This window comes from Zalophus californianus, chromosome 1, assembly GCF_009762305.2.
Source record: "Zalophus californianus isolate mZalCal1 chromosome 1, mZalCal1.pri.v2, whole genome shotgun sequence".
NCBI classification, from domain to species: Eukaryota; Metazoa; Chordata; class Mammalia; order Carnivora; family Otariidae; genus Zalophus; species Zalophus californianus.
In genome coordinates this window covers 66,310,341-66,328,123 of record NC_045595.1, presented here as the reverse complement: position 1 = coordinate 66,328,123, position 17,783 = coordinate 66,310,341, and the positions used below count along the sequence as shown (strand labels likewise).

The following is a 17,783-nucleotide window of genomic DNA, read 5'->3' as shown; positions in this document are numbered from 1 at the left end:
AAACCCACTTGCTTGTAAAACACCATAATAAACATTATGAAATATCAGGAAAAAGTGTTCCACGTGTGTGCATCCCTCCCCCCCAGGGTAATTTTAGGTTTCACCGAAATCGGATGCCCAAAGTTGTGCACGGTGCAGGTAGGCCTCACTGGTTACATGTGACATGGGAGACAAGGAAGCCAGCTGTGTGGACCTTGGCAACGGGGAAGGTCTCAGCCTGGCCCTGTCAGAGGCGGACCCTGAGGCAAGTCTGAGAACAAACAAGTCCTTTATTCGGGAGGTGGTCCCAGGAAACACCAGTAGGTGAGAGGTGGAGTGAGACATGGAGGGCCAGGCAACCAAAAAAGGATGTGACATCAAGTCCGTCACCCCTGTGGACACCTGCAGCTTCACCTTGCCGGAGTTTCTGGGAACTTACAGAACGTTCACCTCAGAGTTATCCCATCTGTGAGGTGAGGGAAGTATTGACATGTGAGTCCCATAGGCCATGGTCAAGGGCTGCTGCTGGGAGGAAGGGTCTCTCCCCGGCGCCTCAGCCTGCTATGTGGAAGGCAGCGCAGGCAGAGATGCACAAGCGGGAGCCGGGAGCTGTTACAAAGGGCCTGCTGGGGGATCTTACTCCAGTTTTATAGATGGAAGCATGACCCAGTGAGCGAGGCCTGTCGCTGGCAGATCAGCTCAGTTAATCCTCTTACCCGTGAACGCCTGGCAAGGGCCCAAGGCCCTAGAGAAACCCCACCCTACCCCTTGCGATCCTGGCCCAGCACATTCCCCTTCCTGAGCCACTATTATAAGGACCCATCTCAGGTACCACAGGCTCCACTTCCATGGATGGTTCCAGCCCACGCAGGCCTAACAGTCCTGCCAAATGTAGTATGGGTGAAAGAACACACCCCCTTACGGGGGTGGGGGGTTGGTGCCCGCTGGGGGGTTACACCAGGGGCACTGTCCTGGTTGCCCGTGACCAGCAACGGCTCTTCAAGGTAGCCACGCCGATCCTGTAGAGGTTGTTAACTATCTTGAATATTGCTCCTGCCCTAAACAGCCAGTACCCATTGGGGTAAAAAACCAGGACACTCCTCTTGCAAAATCCGCGGGGTATATATTTCTGAGCTACACTAGTGCAATCCACTTTGGAGAGAGTGACCAGGGACCAATTCGAGAAGGTCCAGATGACAACGGACACAAATTTCCGAGGCTACTTCTGCAGGGCACATGCTCTGTGAGGGATTTCGCCCAGCTGCCCAGCCTGGGGAGCCAGCTGTCCATACTTCCAAGGCTCAACGGGGTTCACACCAGAATGTTGTTTGAGTGTTAACGCCTCAGCCTCTGTTCACCTCTAGGGGCTGAAAGCTCTTACAGTCCAGCCTACTGCTGCTTCCAAGGGTTATGCCAAAGCCCCCTGGATTTGTTACAGAAGAGCCAGACTGGAGGCGTCTCCTCTGTGACACAGGCAACCCCTCTATATAGAAAATCAGGGATCTAGACCAAACCCTATGAAAACCCAGTCTCAAAACCCCAACATTTCTATGTCTCCAAAGAATAAAGCTGCCAACCTCAGCCTTTCGAGGTAAGATGCCAGGATGAATGCCCCCACCAAATTCGGTATTACACTGAGTGTTGTGCACCATGTTTTCAGACTCCTGATCCGTTTCTCTCAGCTTGTAATAAGCCGGAGAAGCTATCCTTTCCCCAAGATGGCCATTCTCATGTGACAGAACTCTGGACAAGGAAACCATGAAGTACAACAAGGGACTACGAAGGAGTAAGTTCTCATGGAATGTTCTATTATCAGCTCTGAAAATTTCTCTTTCCTACAGGGATGGGAAATTGTTTTGATTTGCTGGCTTATTTTAGTTAGTGACTGCCTAATTCTTTGGATTCCTGTAGATCTCATTGATAAACAATTTAGAATCCAAATACCAATTTTCACCACTGTGAAAAATCACTAAAGTTTCCTGATTTATAAGGTTCTAGCTACTGTGGCAAATAGGAATTTATTTTACTAAAAAAAATTACCAGGAAATATCCAAAAAGTATATTGTATCAAAGAGGCACAATCCGGGGTGCCTGGGTGGCTCAGTCGTTAAGCGTCTGCCTTCGGCTCAGGTCATGATCCCAGGGTCCTGGGATCGAGCCCCGCATCGGGCTCCCTGCTCGGCGGGGAGCCTGCTTCTCCCTCTCCAGCTCCTCCTGCTTGTGTTCCCTCTCTCGCTGTGTCTCTCTCTGTCAAATAAATAAAATCTTTAAAAAAAAAAAGGGGGGGGGCACAATCCTAAATATATTAGAGAAATCAAATCTCATCTTGTTTTATACTTTAATATACTCTAGGATGATAGGAGTTGTTACTTCTGCCTGATGGTTAGTCTTATCCTGTGGTGATCCTACAGCCGGCCCCCCATAAACCCAGGCCTCGGGCAACCTCCTGCCGTTCACAGCCTCAGCCATGAACCACCTGCTCTGACCCATTTGATGTTCCTCAGGCTGACCTGCTCAAGATCCTCGCATTTCACAGCCTACGACACATTTTGCTTTTAAACCCAGTGCCACATCTGGGAGCAGCCTGCTTCAAAGCTGTCCATGCCCTACCTCTGCCACCACTCAGCCTCTCCTCCAGCTGTCCTGCCTTTGGTCTCCCTGGACACGCACCTCCATTGTCTGTCTCGGCTTCGGCTGCATCCCTCGGCTGATGTGCTTACATGGCTTGTCCCAGAACCCTCCCAGCATCTATCCAGACGTGTGTCTACTTTCAAATATACTTAAGGAAATCTAAACAGCAACTGTCTACTTTAATTTCTTCTTTCGTTTTAAATCCATAACTTTAAGTGGTTTTGATATTCATATTGTTTGTATTCTCAAATGCTGCATCAACCAGAAACACTATCATCAAACCAGAAGACACTATATGGATGTAGGTTTTAAACATTTCCAAAAGTGGGTTATGATGCCATATAGTTTGAGACGTGCTTCACATCTCACCATGCTTTATAAACCCCTTCTAATCATGCAAAACAGATCCATATGGTTATTAACTCCAGATAGAGATCATGAGGCACCTCTGTAAGGCACATCAATTAAAGTTTATAGTGGGTCACCAGAATGATTCCTGGGACTGAGTTTCTGGTTTGAAAACCACTTATATGAAGCCAGAAATACCTCTATCTCCCTCAAATGTACCCACCTGGGCCAGTTTTATGCTCATAAAGTGAGAGAAAAGCATTTACTGAGGTGATGTGAGCCCAAATAGTGGTTTCCCTAGCAACATTCAGATAATTCACAAAAATATGTGGTATGCCTATATCCTGACTTGGCTAGCATCAATTTGGTCCTAGATCTGGTTCATTTAATAACTCATGGAGTGGTAGAATCAGTATTTGCTTCAATGGTCATCCTTTTCTTAACAAGGCAAACATGAGAAGCCAGAGGGTCCGCCCTCCCCCCTGCCCCCATCTGTTTAACTGTGAAAAGAACTGCTGGTTCTCAGCTAACAGAGGAATTCAAATCCTCATCAGCCTTTTCTTTAGTAGTGTCTGGAATCACTAAATCTTAGGACATCTGGAACAAATCAGGTCCACTCACTGTAACAACTGGATTAAAGACAAAGAATACTTCTGGGGCGGGGGGAGGGCACAAAGGAATTCCCAAAATCTGCACGCTGCTCAGAGGTCTGATGTCATAAGACAGGATGGTGTGCAGTGATGTATCATCAGCTGCTCCTGAAACCTGGCCACCACATACCCAAAATGCAAGAAGTTGATCTGCATTTCACGGAAGATGGCAGGCCAGATAACTCAAGAGAACCCAAATCAGCAGCGCCACTGTGGTCCCTTGACAAGTAAGTTGGTTGTGGCCATAACTTTTCCCTGCTTCAATCTCAAGAAGCAAATGGGGGACACAAATGGTCACAGACAATAAAACGTGTTGAAATTACAAGCCTCCCCGGTTTGGAACTGTTTTTCCTGTGAGGTGAAGAGCCACGGAGAAAACAGCTCTGCCCGCCTGGGTCCCCTGGAGTTCCTTGAAGGTAGAAACAAGAATACACACGGCTGACATAGCACATTGAACAACCATGAATGCGCTCATTTGTCCGCTACCACATTCACCCCCAGCCCAGTTTCTCTGCTTTGGGCCTGAAGTACCAGTTTTCTTGAGCTCATCAAAGTTTTTATGGATAGTTACCTGTGTCTTTAATAAACGAAGAACAAGGAACGAATGTATACTTTTTAATCAGTATATTATAGACCCTAGGATCCAGAGAGTCAGGGAAACACTTCCTTCAGTGGTTTCTAAGTTTGGTCTTATATTAAAAAAAGAAAAATATAACACGACAACAGCTTTATAATGAGATCCCAGTTCTGCATATTATAATAAAAATCTTCTGTCTACTCCTGTTAACAAGGCAAAACATTTGCTTCTCCAGCATGTATCTTTTCCCATAATCAGGAAAAATTTCTGAACAGGGGTTTTTAGCCTGTTTTTGTGTCACTAGATGCTCTTGGTGGTCTCCTGAAATGAATGGTCCCCTTATCAAAATAATGTTTTAAAATGCATAAAATGAAAAATCAGATTACAAAGAAACCAATCACACAAAAATATAATTACATTTTTTAAAATGTATGGTTTAGTAATATGTGTTCTTTCTTTTATAACATTAAGTAATAAGATTTGGCAGTGGGTTTAGTAACTACCATAACTTTGAAGTAGGGATGAATGTAAATCACATTTTGAAATATCTGCAACATTGTAACTTGATAGGAAAACATCAGTAATTTCTACCTGTGACAGTCAGAGGTCCTGCTAATATTCCTATGCTTTGTTGTCTACATTCATAATCAAATAAAATGCTACATTTCAGTTTGAAGTTAGTAAAAATAAAGATTGTTTTCCTACTCAGGTTCACAGACTCTGTGAACTCTCTGCACAGATCACTAAGGGGATGTGGACCCAGGTTAGAGCCTCTGTCCCGTGGGAAGGGGAGGCCGAGGGGCTGCTTTAATGACGGGACGACAAGACCATGCTGGTGGAGAGAGAAAAGACAAGAATGTCATTTCTGGAAGATGTATAATAAGATATTTGCAACTGCGGTGGATTTCCTTCACCTCAATTCCACTGTCCCTAGACGAACAATGAGCCATCTTTAAAACTGATGACCCTGGGAAGGCGGGCCAAGGAGGTGCATTAGAGAATCTTCTTCTTGCCTTAGAAGGTTAAATTTTTTGTATTCTTCCACACGAGAAGAAAGAAACAAACGGAACAATTCATTTTTTTTTCTCTTGAAGAAACACAACTGTCAACCGAAACAATGGCATTCATCTCTTGTTCAAATTTCATTATCACAGAAAACATTCTTAAAAAAGAGCCCAGTACCCCCGGCAAGGAAGACTGATTACTGAGTTCATGTGTTCCCTCATGTACGAAGGACTGTAACTGCTTTCAGTCCCCCACCATTCAGGACCTTTGCAGTGAAAGCCATCTCTCACCAGGGTAGCCCCTCTCCTTTAATCCCTTGTGTCTGCAGAGCCCTCTTTAAAAACAAAGTCCCAGGGACAAAGCAACCAGAAGTAATCCTAAAGACACAAAATCCTGGGGTGTCTGGGTGGCTCAGTCGGTTGAGCTTCTGACTCTTGGTTCAGTGTCGTGAGATCGAGTCCTGCACCGGGCTCCATGCTCAGCGCAGAGTCAGCTTGAGATTCTCTTTCTCCCTCTGCCCCTCCCCCTGCTCACGTGCTCTCTCTTAGATAGATAAATGAATGACACAAAATCCCTCTCACCACCTGAAGGAACCTCCTACATATCACTCCACACGCCTGGTTTTTAAAAACCCCAAAAACCCTCCAATTCCAAGAGGGCAGATTAAAAGTCCATTGACAACTCTTTTCCCCCACTGATATCTGCTAAACACATTGGATTTAGCTTCCTCTCAAAACTCACATTCCTAAAAAAGAATCAGACTGCCTAGCGAGGCGATCTAAGAATGAACAAACAGGATGTGAGGTCTAAGACGTGTAGCCTCTCATGTCGGTGTCCCTGGAAGCAGTCTCTGATGGGGATTCAGGTGGTTCATCAAGGGATGCCACGGGGAGCAGGGGGCCAAGGAAGGAGGATGGGGCAGGGAAGATGCTGAGCAAGACTGTGGTCTTGGGTAGAGTCACCTAATTTCACATGGGGGCTCTGGAGCACAAACTGCAGTATGGAAGTACCTATACTTGAGACAAGGGGGCTGGCCTTTTTCTCCCCCAAATGAGTCAGTCATTGGCTGAGAGCCGCCCCGGGGTGGGTGTAACCTCCCAGGCCAGGTGACTCCTGTGATCGAGGGCCGTTCTCCAGATGCTAGGAGGGGCAGTTGCGAGCCCTTAGCAGCCGACACTAACGGCAGCTGGGACCTGGCACCTGCACAGTAAAAAGGATCTGGGTGTGCCACCAACAGCATCCACCCAGCCTCGTCATGTCTGGGTCAAGATCACCTGGCATGGGGTCAGAAAAGCAGGATAAAATCCACACTGTACCTCACTTCTCATGGCAATCTGCGATGAACCATGACTTACGGGTGGTCCATGTTATACCCAAGTCTGTCACCTTTGGCTCTGGGGGAGGGGCCAGCGACCACTGGGGACAAAGCAAAAGGATCATTCCTCCTCAGCCACAGTTGTCTTGGGTTTTTCATCTGCGGAGAGCGGCAGGGCCAGAACAAACTTGGGAAAGATGCTAACGAGGGGGTGTGTGCAAGACAACAAGGAAAGTATGTGTGGAAGATTTACTTCGGAAAACAAAACAACTGCGTGTCCTTGGAATCTGGCTTTTCTTACAGTAATAAAAGTCTGCTCCGGGATGGGTGAGGCTAGTAACGGTGGCAGGAGACCATTGACCCAGCCACAGAATGAATAAATTGCAAACATCTTAGCAAAGAAACAGCATGTGGTTCCCAGTCTGCTCTCGACTTGAGAAGTGAGGGGTCTAGTGGCTACCTTCTCTTCGTAGCTCCTTTTCTTGGTTTAAAAGTCCAGGGAGAAGGAAAGTAACAGCCATATCATTTTGACCCTGCTGGAAAGATGCTTACACATAAAACCTCCAATGGTCGGCTATATTTGGAAGCGAAGGAAAATATTACCAAATAAAATTTTATTAGGTACACCCGTGAAGTAGACCCAGACTCCCCAGGTCACTCAGGAGGGAGGTGGGCTACGGGTAGGCACGTTCCCAGTAGCTTCTGTGGTTGCCATGGTTACTCCGCAGCCCTGCTTTCCACGTTCCTTTCTGGATTCCCCATCCTCTCACCATCCAGATGGACAATCCCTAGGTCTAATCGGCAGGGGTAAGGCTGTCCCTGAAATCCAGTATTTGTTGGGATAGATTTCTGCTGCTCATGTGTGTGTGTGTGTGTGGGGGGGGTGCGCCAGAAAATGAAGTGACCTCCCCTCCATGTTTTCAATCTGCCTAACAAGGGAACACAGTCAGTTCCTCAGGTGATGGCCCACTGTACCCAACCTCACACCAAGACTGGTAGGCCCTTTAGGAAACCACAAATCAGATCAAATCAGAGATAGGAAGGAAGTTCCTAAAGTCATTTCCACTTGGTTAGTGGCATAGTGGGCGTCAGAGATAGGCAGGTTCCCCAAGCTGCCATGGCTATTTAAAGACACAGGCCATGGGTCTAATGGCTGAGGTACTGGACTTGGACTCAGGAATCTACCAGCAGGTGTTTTTCCTGCCACTGCCATGTAACTTTCTTTTGGACCTTAGATAAGTGACTCCAATTCCTGCCTATCAGCTTCCCATTCTACACCTGAAATGCTATGGCTTCCAGCAAACCACCAACCATGAACCCCTGCAAGCTGGGCTTATTGTTACCTTGCCTGAGTTACTTTGTAGGACAACAGAGAGGGCATCTCAGAACCACAGAGTCAGCCTCTGTGCTCATCCCCAGCCTGGGCTGGAGCCAGGGCTCCAAAGAAAGACAGCTGCTTGGCCTGGCTCCACTCAGGTTCCTCCCAGGATGGCGGAGGGGCCAGAGGTCTTATCCTCTCCACCTGGGATGTTCTGTGGACACATCCCTTACCTGCTTTTCCTGCTGCCCTCAGGAAAATGGGAACAAAGCTCTCAGCCCTGTACTTGGCTCATAGGTTTGCCCTAAAACCAAATGCTCTTCAGCATGTGGGCAATAGGTGGTTATGTTGGCTATAGAAGGGACAAAGGCATAAGATACAAACAAATGCAATAGGAAATAAAGTTACCATAGTAATGGAGAATGTTGGGTATTTGGCAAAACATGGAAAGAAAGCATTCTCAGTAAGTTTTAAAGGGAAGAAGCCTTGAGGTCAAAAGGTGCTTTAACGCTCCTGTTAGAAATTCCAGAGTACATTCATCAACTGAGATTCTTTGAGAAAGTGGGTGTAGCAGACATAATCCATGCCCCTGCCACCTCCCTCAGATTGTTCCTAATGCTCTTGCTGACTTGCAGATGCCAGTGTTTGCATCTTCGTATCCAAGGGTCTTTTTCTAGAACCAGACAAGGTTGCTGTCACAGGCTGGCGGTGCCAGGGAATTAACTGTCCCCACCCTCCCAACCCCAGAGTAGCCCTCAACCAATGACTGAGAGTCAGACACCCCAGCCCCTTCGTCCCTCTGGTGCAGCAATTGTGAGGTGAGTGTTTTCCACCACTCCTTAGCATCTCCTTGCAGGAGGAAGCTGCAGCCATCCACTGTGGTAGCTGGGGATGATGAACTGACTGACAGCTTCTCTCCATTCACATCCCCTGTCATGTGATGTTGCAGCCTCTCTCATCAGGCAGCAGAATTTACTTCCCCACCCCTTGAATCCCGCTGGCCCTGTGACTTTGCTTTGGCCAACAGAATGTGACAACGACACTAGACCTCATGAGTCCTTGTGCATTGCTGTTCTAGATTCTGGACCGCTGCCCCACCATAAGAATAAGCCTGGGCTAGCCTGCTAGAGGATGAGAGACCATGTGGAGGCCAGTGGAGGAACTCTGGCCAACGATAAGCCAATCACCACAAACAGAGGCAACTAGCTAATTCGAACTTGGCTGCAGATCCATGAGGGAGCCCAGGAGACCAGAAGACCCAAACAGCTGAACCCAGCCTAAACAGATGATCCACAGAATCAGGAGATAAATAAACGGTGGTTTCTCCAAGGCATGAAGTTTTGGGGTGACTTATTACACAGCAATAAGCAACATTTACTGATATGCAGTAAATTGTCCCTATTTGTTTCCACCAAGCCTGGTATATCCTTAGCCAGTGCTCTGTTACTATCTGTCAAATAAATGAATATACTAGCGCTGCGTCACTTCCTGCCAGGTGAGTAGAAGCTAGGCACTCTGGAAGGGTACTGCATCCTTCCATACCCCTCCCAGTGTGTGAATGTCTCTTTGCTTGCCTGACTCTGCTGATTACCTTCCCAGGGGCCTAAATCCTACCCTCTGCCTAGGTAACTCCCACAGAAGGACCACCCACATGTCCATTCAGCCTTGATGTGTTCCTGAAATGTGGGAGACACACCTGCTGCCTCCCATTAGGGAACCCACATCAGAGCAAAAGCAAAGACTTATTCCAAGAGAGGGGAGCGAGGCTGAGCAATCCTTCGACTCATTCAAAAACTCCTATTCACTGGAGCATTTCATTTTTCTTTCAAGAATAAGCCCTCGAAAAACCCATTTCTGTTTCCAGAAATTCCAGAAACAGCAACTAAAAAAGCCAGCTGCTCCAATCAACAAACTTCTTTTGCATTTTTCTTCCAGATCTGGGACAGACAATGAAGGAAAAAAACAGTAAATCAAATGGCTAACAGTTTTCCAGGTTTCTGATCAGGTCCTGCCCACCTTCCTTCATAAAATAATGATGATGGCAGCTTTACACTTGAGGAAACTGCTGATGTGCCAGCCACAAGCTTGAGGTCAAATCTGAGGCCCTCCATGGAGAGGAAAATCCAACCTATATGAATTAAGAATGTGTGACTCAATGCAGAGACCACCACCGACCCAGCAGGACAGGAAGCAAAAGTCTCCAGACAGAAAAGCTGTTGAGTAGAGCTTCCCATGTCCAACAGCTCATGAGGGAGCATGAGCGGGGATGGAGGGAAGCCATCTTGATAATGGATTTTTTTAACCCATCCACCTCCTTTCTGGATGGGACTTTTCACACAGAGGAGGACTTTCTCCCCAAGGTCCCCAGCTTTGGTACTTCTGGTCCAGAGCCAGCGGATATCAGACCCCACAGCAAGTGAGGCTAGTGCACAGGAGGAGAGCAAGACACAGAATTAGCCATTCCTGGCTTTAATGACTTGAGCGAGTAACCTGGCTTCCCCGAGCGTCTGTATCCTCCCCACTAAAAAGAGTAATAATATTTACTTCTTAGTGTCACTGAGAGGATTAAATGAAAGAATAATGCTAACTCTCATCTGCTGAGTGCCTTTTATATGCCAAGCACTTTTGGAAGCACTTATATATGCTTTAATTCATTAAATACTCGGAATAACTTAATAAGGTGTTGCTATTATTTCTCTCGTTTTACAGATGAGGAAACAGGCACAGAGAGGTTGAGCAACTTGCCCAAGGTTGCACAGCTGGTATGATACAGTGTGTCTAAGTATACTGCTGACTCTCTAGGGCATCCAGTGCATGGTAGGTGTTCCATAGACAGGGGTCTCTTCCCCTTTATCAAACAGGACTTTACTTCTGCCATATGCTGTGCAGTTGATAATTCTGGTCACTTTGCCACTTTTGAGAAGAACAATTTGTTTCAGGTTCTAAAATAGTTCTCTGGGTGCAGCGATCCTTGTCTTGAAGGCTGATTTTTCATGGCTGGAGCTACCTGTCTCCCAGCCAAGGATTTTAGGAAATGCACTTGACCCCACACCTCCACTGTGATAATAGCATTTGTTAAAGCTACCAACAAACTGAGGGTTCTAGAGGGGAGAGGGTGGGGGGATGGGTTAGCCCGGTGATGGGTATTAAGGAGGGCACGTACTGCATGGAGCACTGGGTGTTATACAAAAACAACGAATCGTGGATCACTACATCAAAAACTAATGATGTATTGTATGGTGACTAACATAACATAATAAAATTAAATTAAATAAAAAAAAAGGCTACCAACATAGGACCATTATATGTGGCCACTAGATGGTTCTTCTAACTTCGTAAATATTTTACTGTGTCTTTTCAATTCCCTGAAGAGTTCTTTCATTATTCAAGTTGGCTAGCCAGAAGGCACTGAAATATTCCACTGGTCTCCTACGGGAGGCATCAAAATATATATGTAAGTATTTTTAGATCAACTGCCATAGTCTACATTGCGTTTTCTTCATCTTGATCACATGTGATGTAGTCTTAGATACTGTAAGTATTCAGACAGACAAAACACAGTTGCATCATTTGACAAATGGGAGTTTTCAGTTCTGTTTAATAGAAACAATCTAAACAGCTTCATCCCTGTTCCTGGACATTTTGGAAAAGGAGTGTCTTGGAAATAGGCTCAACCCATTAAAGACTGTGAACGTTTAATTAAAGACTTGATTGTTTTAAGAGACAACAGGCCTGCCAGAATTCATGCTCTCTGGAGAGAAAAAATCAAAACATCCATGAGTCCCCGTCACAGATAGCATTTCCTGGCTTGATCCCCGGCCACTCTGGGGGACCCAATTACTCCCAGATGTCTTTCCCTCTGCCTTCTCCAGACAAAGACTCCTCAGTCTGGTGGGTACTTGGCTGCTTCCAGCCACAACACCTTGTCCTGCACTGTCCGCCCAGTCATTGGAGGGATCTTTCTCTGTTACCACTTGGCTTCAACTTTTCAGTATAGTGGGTCACAACTAACATGAGAGCTAGGATGTAGAGACACTATGAAAGGCAGAAGTCTGTCCAAATTGCCCCTTTGAAGTCCTTTGGGAGGCACCATGGTGGCGATCCGCACAACATGTCTCGTAAGTCCAACACGGCCAAGGGTGCGCCTGTGCCAGGACAAAGGGACTCCATGGACCTGTGACAGGGACTAGGAAATGAGATGGATGGAGAACAGCTGACTCAAAACTCAGGCTGTCGCTGAGTGGAAGAGAGGACCAGATGACCCACACCGTGTCACTCTTTCTCAGTCTTGCCTCATCCCTCACCATGTCCTCCTGACCCCTTCCTCTTCATTCCAGACACCTGCAGATCTTCATGGGCATCAGCCCTCCACACCTCCATGCCTCTGCTCACATTTTCCCTCTGCCCAGAATACCTGCATTCTCCTCCTCATGCCCCTTTATTCCTCCTCTTGGAAGCTGCTCCCTGGCCCTATAATGACCCATCTACCTCTTTTCTAGCACTGACCGGGTGGTGCCACCGCCACCCAGCTGCCCTCTCCCACATGCCGGGAGAGCAGGGCACACACACCGTTCATTTCTGCAGCCTGGTGCCCAGTGTTTCCCTGATTTGAGCAATCACGGGATGTGCATCCCACCCGGAGAAATCATGGCTCAATAGAGTTCAGTGATAAACCAGAGCAGCTCAGTTCTGGTTCCAGTAACTAAGCCTTTGTCAACCAAATTCAGACCCTGGTTTCCACCAGCAGTTTACTGACTGTGCCTTCTCTCACTTTGTGTCTGGCTCTACATGAAGGTCTGGGGAAATCCAATGTACCCAAAACCACCATTTGACTTTGTATCTCTCCCCATCCAGTTACCAATTAATGTTTCTTTGATGACTCCTTTGGGGACAGCTACGGGCCCAAGATACAACGAAGGTTTAATGGGGGGTCCAGACAAAAGGCTATTTTGAGAGACTGGGGGGAGGGGCCTGCTGGGAAATAACTCATCTTAAGGGAAGGATCAGAGCTTTCGTCCAAAGACACCGCTTCTGAGATTCAGAAAACCTCCTTACCCAGTCTCTAGGTCTCATGTCTGAATCAAGGATGATGGAATGACCAGAAAGGCTGGAAAAGCCCTGAAAACTATAGGTATCAGGAAAGAGAGCAGCCCTCTTCTTCACATGGGAGAGCAGACTGACTTATAGGTCCCAATTCACCTCTCCCTGGACTTTTGCCCTCTGCTGTGTGACTCTGCAGTTCCTCTCATTAAGGGGGCACAGAATATTTTCCCATCCCCTGACTTTGGGGTTGGTCATATGACTTGCTGTGACCAACAGAACAAGGCTCAAGTAAGGGTGCACCAGGTCTGAGCTGAGACTTTAAGGGTTACTGCATGTTTCTGCTTGCTCTTTGCACTGTCGCCAAGCCATGAGAAGAATATGCCCATGCTGACTGAGTGGTTCCAGCAGGACAATGAAAGACACATGAAGCGGAGCTACACTGGGTCACCCGAACCCTAGCCGAGACCAACCTACCCTCTGCTGAACTCCAGATGCATGGGCAAGTCAGCCAAGATCCAGCTGAACCCAGCCTGGACCAGCCAACCCTCAGTCAACCTGCAGAGCCGTGAGACTAGATGACTGCTGTTTTAAGCCACTGAGTTTTGAGGTGCTTTGTTATGCAGCATTTTTCTGTGGCTACAGCTCGCTGATACATATGGAGGTCTGGGTCCCGGCCACCATACCCATTCTCAAATTATCAGTTATGGGGCCCACAGAGTAGAACTGGTTCTGATCAACACTCCTGAGGGGCAGCAGGAGCAGTTTTAACCACAAGGTGCTTTACTGACCACGAGCCTTGGGTCTTTTATCTTAATACACGAAAAGCACAACTGAACAGAGATAAACTTGACTATGTCCATCAATGGGCAGTAAGAACTTCCCTACCTAATATTTAACCTTGGAGTGAGTGAACATTTTTCCCACCACACAAAGTTTTCTGATCCAACACAAACTCCCAACATTAACCATCTGACTCAAGACAAAACAAATTCATGTATTTTTGTTTTATGTTACTTTGTCCCTAAGACACATTTTAGGAAGACCTATTTAAAACTAAAAGGAATGACCTGATAATTTATGAACTTTCTTTAGAACTGGTTTCTCTAAAAAGCCCAGGAACTTCTTAATGTTAAAATTCCAATATCCACTTCATTTGTTTGAAGTCATCTTCTAAGCTTGGCAAAACATGTGCCACTTTAATCTACCACTTTTGTCCTAAGTTGAAGTAATGCTAATTCACATTTTTTTAAAAGACTTTATTTATTTATTTGAGAGAGAGAGCACATGAGAGGGGGGAGAGTCAGACTCCCTGCTGAGCAGGGAGCCCAATGCCGGACTCGATCCCGGGACTCCAGGATCATGACCTGAGCCGAAGGCAGTCGCTTAACCAACTGAGCCACCCAGGTGCCCAATGCTAATTAACATTTAAGTGGCTTGGAGGAGTGTGTGTGTGTGTGTGTGTGTGTGTGTGTGTGTGTGTGCGCGCGCGTGTGTGTGTGTAGGGGGAGGTATTTTATCACCTTTTGCCCAATAAATGAAAACAAAAGAAAAAGAATCTTAGTATTACTTTCCTTTGATGAGTAATAGATTATTTATCAACATAAGTTAAGTGTTTTAGTGCAGTCACTGGTTCATGATGGGATATTTCTTCCATCCACCCAAACTTAACTCTCATGGTTACAAATAAGGAACATAGTATGGCGTTTGGAGAATATCAAAAGTGAGGACGGTTTTTGAGAAATGGTAATAAACGTAAGGGGAGGCTTTCTGGCCCTCAAGCTAAAACAATCTTGCAGAAGGAACTGTCTTGAAAGGAAACCGTTCTCTGAAATGTGGCCAAATGATTCAGGACCAGCACCTTCATCCTACAAAACATCTAGAATAAAAGGCTGGCAGAGAGGAAACAGAAGGCCTCTGTGTGGTTTACCTTTGCCTGGGGGCCTCCTGTACTGTGGGAGGGAAGCCTGAAACAATAGACTTGTTCAATAGACTTGTGCCCTTGGATCAGCACTGCCTGCCCCTCTCCTGCGCCCCCTCCCACTGCCATAGAACCTTCACCTGTTGTGAAAGCAGATGCCGTTGTTAAGTGTGGGGGGGGGGGGAATTAAAAGAATCTTTATATAATAGTAAGTCGAATCATATGAACTGTCCCAGTTAAATACTGGCAATTTCTTATGGTTCAACCTAATATAATGAGTATAAAATACTCCATCACACAAATACTCACAGGGATCAGAAATACAGGCTAAACTGTGAGATATGTGGAACTGTAAATGAAATAAAAGACAAATTATCCCCACCAGATGACAGCTGTTGTTAAAATTATTGTAGGGGCGCCTGGGTGGCTCAGTTGTTAAGCATCTGCCTTCGGCTCAGGTCCTGATCCCAGGGTCCTGGGATCGAGCCCCACATCCGGCTCCCTGCTCGGCTCAGGGGGGAGTCTGCTTGAAGTTCTCCCTCTCAGCTCTTGCACAGTGTGCATGCTTTCTCTAGCTTGATCTCCCTCAAATAAATAAAACCTTTAAAAAATTGTATAATATACATACTTAGGTTATGAAATACCATTGTATACTGTTGTACCCCACCAACTCTAGTTATCCTCTTTGTGGGGCAGGGGGAAACCTGCACATTCAGGCTTCAGGGCTGGGGTCACGACCAACATGCCTCCCAGAACGAGGTCGCCGAAGGAGCACTGAGTTACCTGGAGAGCAACAGCCGACCCTGGAGCTGCAGGTTGGCGGCACAGTCCTCTGAACGGCAATTCCTTTCAAAGACGGTCTGTGGGCGAGAGACAGGAGGAAGGATAGGATTTAATGGCAAAGGAGTAAATACCAGCCAACTACTTGCTCCCAAATCAGTGGGGGAACTCTTTCTGTGAAAGCTTCACGCCCTCCCCTCCCACAAAGCCAGCCCCCACCACAGTGAGGGCTCCTCCTCAGGCCCGGGGGTGGGGGGAACCCGCATCAGTGGGGGCCTGGCTACAGAGTGCATTCCTTATGCGGTTCATGTCTCAGTCTACTGAAGTGCTTCTTCAAGTAGGTTCCTCAAGAAGGGTACCTGGCAGGCGTCCTTTCCATGTTGGAGAGGATCTTTAAATGCTCTCAGATGTGCATGAATAATAATCCAGTTGTGTAAAGAATTCTTAGATTATAGTGTGGTCGTTTTCTTCTGTTTGCTGTCTTGGGGAGGCAGAAAATCTCTCTTTGATATGGATTCTGCCTGAGCGATGGGATATTATAATGTTTAGTTCCAAAGAGAAAAGTCAAAGGCCAGACGGCTATTAGGCTGAGGGCATCACACCAGGGCTGAGGGGACACTTTCCTGCATCTCGGGGGTGGAGGGTGGGGGGGCAGCCTCTAACCCAGATTGGACCTCAATGGCCAAAGCCCCACCCAGTGCTGGGGCCGGACGATCAGTGTGCCAAGCCTGCCCTCTGTCCAGAGGGCTTGTGCAGTGTGCTGAGCTGGGCCTCTCTGTGGAGGTTGGCAGGGGAATGGAGAGCGGTGTTTGGGGAGGAGTTACGGTTTTCCCCCTCCGCTCCACAGCGGGCTGGCCAGTCCCTCCCTCATACTGGTCTGGAGCTCTCCGACGTGTCTAATCTACGGACGGCAGGCTCCCGGCGTTCCAGACTGACAGACACTCCTCACTACTGTGAAGTGGCTTTGATCATTCTGGATTCTGGAGAGAAGAGCCTGTTGTCATTTTTTAGTTGTAAGTCATTCACTATTAAACGTCTCCTCTGTCACTGCTCGTGTTTGTGGGTTTTTCCCCACCACAGAACACAGCGCCAAGTGATTTGTTCCCACACGTGGCATAGGGTATGTCCAGGCAGCTCCCGGAGCGCCAATGCGGACTCCAGTGAATTCGCTGGCCCACGGACAGTCTAGACCTACCAGACAGAATAATTCTGCCTGTGGAGATTCATATTCCTGCATCACATTTCCGAAAGAATAAAGTGCCCCAGCCAACATTCCCTGCCTTGATTGTGGCAGAGCAGAAAGTCACAGAAGGCTTGGGCAAAAAAAGGAAATTCCCATGTTCCTTTGGATACTACTGGGGGGAAGGAGAGAGCCAGATTTCCAGAAGACTTCCATAAAAGACACTGGTGCTTTGTTTGCCATCTCAAGCAAGGAGAGCACAGGAGGAAGTGGATGTGGACTGCACAGATATCTCAGGCGAGAGAGGCAGGTTCTCTGAGGGTAGGAATGGCAGAAAAGCACCAAAGGTGGCTTCACCTTTGAAATTGAACCTAAAGGTCCCTCCCCATCATGCCCTGACTGAGGCCTTGCACCTAACTTTGTCTTTTGTAATGTCACATTTTTCTTCAAAGGAACTTTCTTCCCAAATTATATAAGCTTCAGGCCCCACAATACCCAGCCCTGCCCCTGCTGACAGGCTCCCCCTACAGGCGAGAGGGACAGTTGAGTTCCCCACGTTGGGTGTGGGGTGGGACGCAGGTGAGAAGTGATGAAAAGGACGTGACCTAAATCATCCTGTGGCACACAGTCTGACAAGACCTGGTCCCTGCCCTCCTCACCGCTGTCCTCTGGCTCTCTTGTGCTGGCTACCCCTCAGACTAGCCTTCCATTTTCCCACAGGAAAAGCAGGGCCTCCACCAAAGCCGGTCCCCAGTTCCTACAACTGGTTCACCCAGTATGTGTCCTCTCATCCTTCCACGAGCAAATCAGAACCACATCTCTGAGCCCCCACGAGCTCAGGCTTCTGTTGTAAGTTCTTGTAGTTCCGGGCACTTTCTCCTGCTACTGCTCATCTCGGTCATAACTAATTGATTTTATCATGACATGTTTCCTGTTTATCTCCCCTGCTAAAATGATGCTCCATGAAGATGGGGACCGTATTGGTCCTGTTCACCTTTGTGCCTGTCGCCAGAGCCTGGCCTGTTGAAGTTGCCGGGTC

At 47.3% G+C, this 17,783-nt stretch overlaps 1 protein-coding gene across 1 annotated transcript in view; it reads right to left on the bottom strand.

Moving 5' to 3' along the window:
* Positions 1–17,783, bottom strand: part of ITGA9 (integrin subunit alpha 9) — a 337,384-nt gene that overhangs the window by 137,738 nt on the left and 181,863 nt on the right. The window contains 1 exon segment of the mRNA XM_027583039.2: positions 15,568–15,644. Within this exon segment, the coding sequence (XP_027438840.2) occupies positions 15,568–15,644 (77 nt within the window).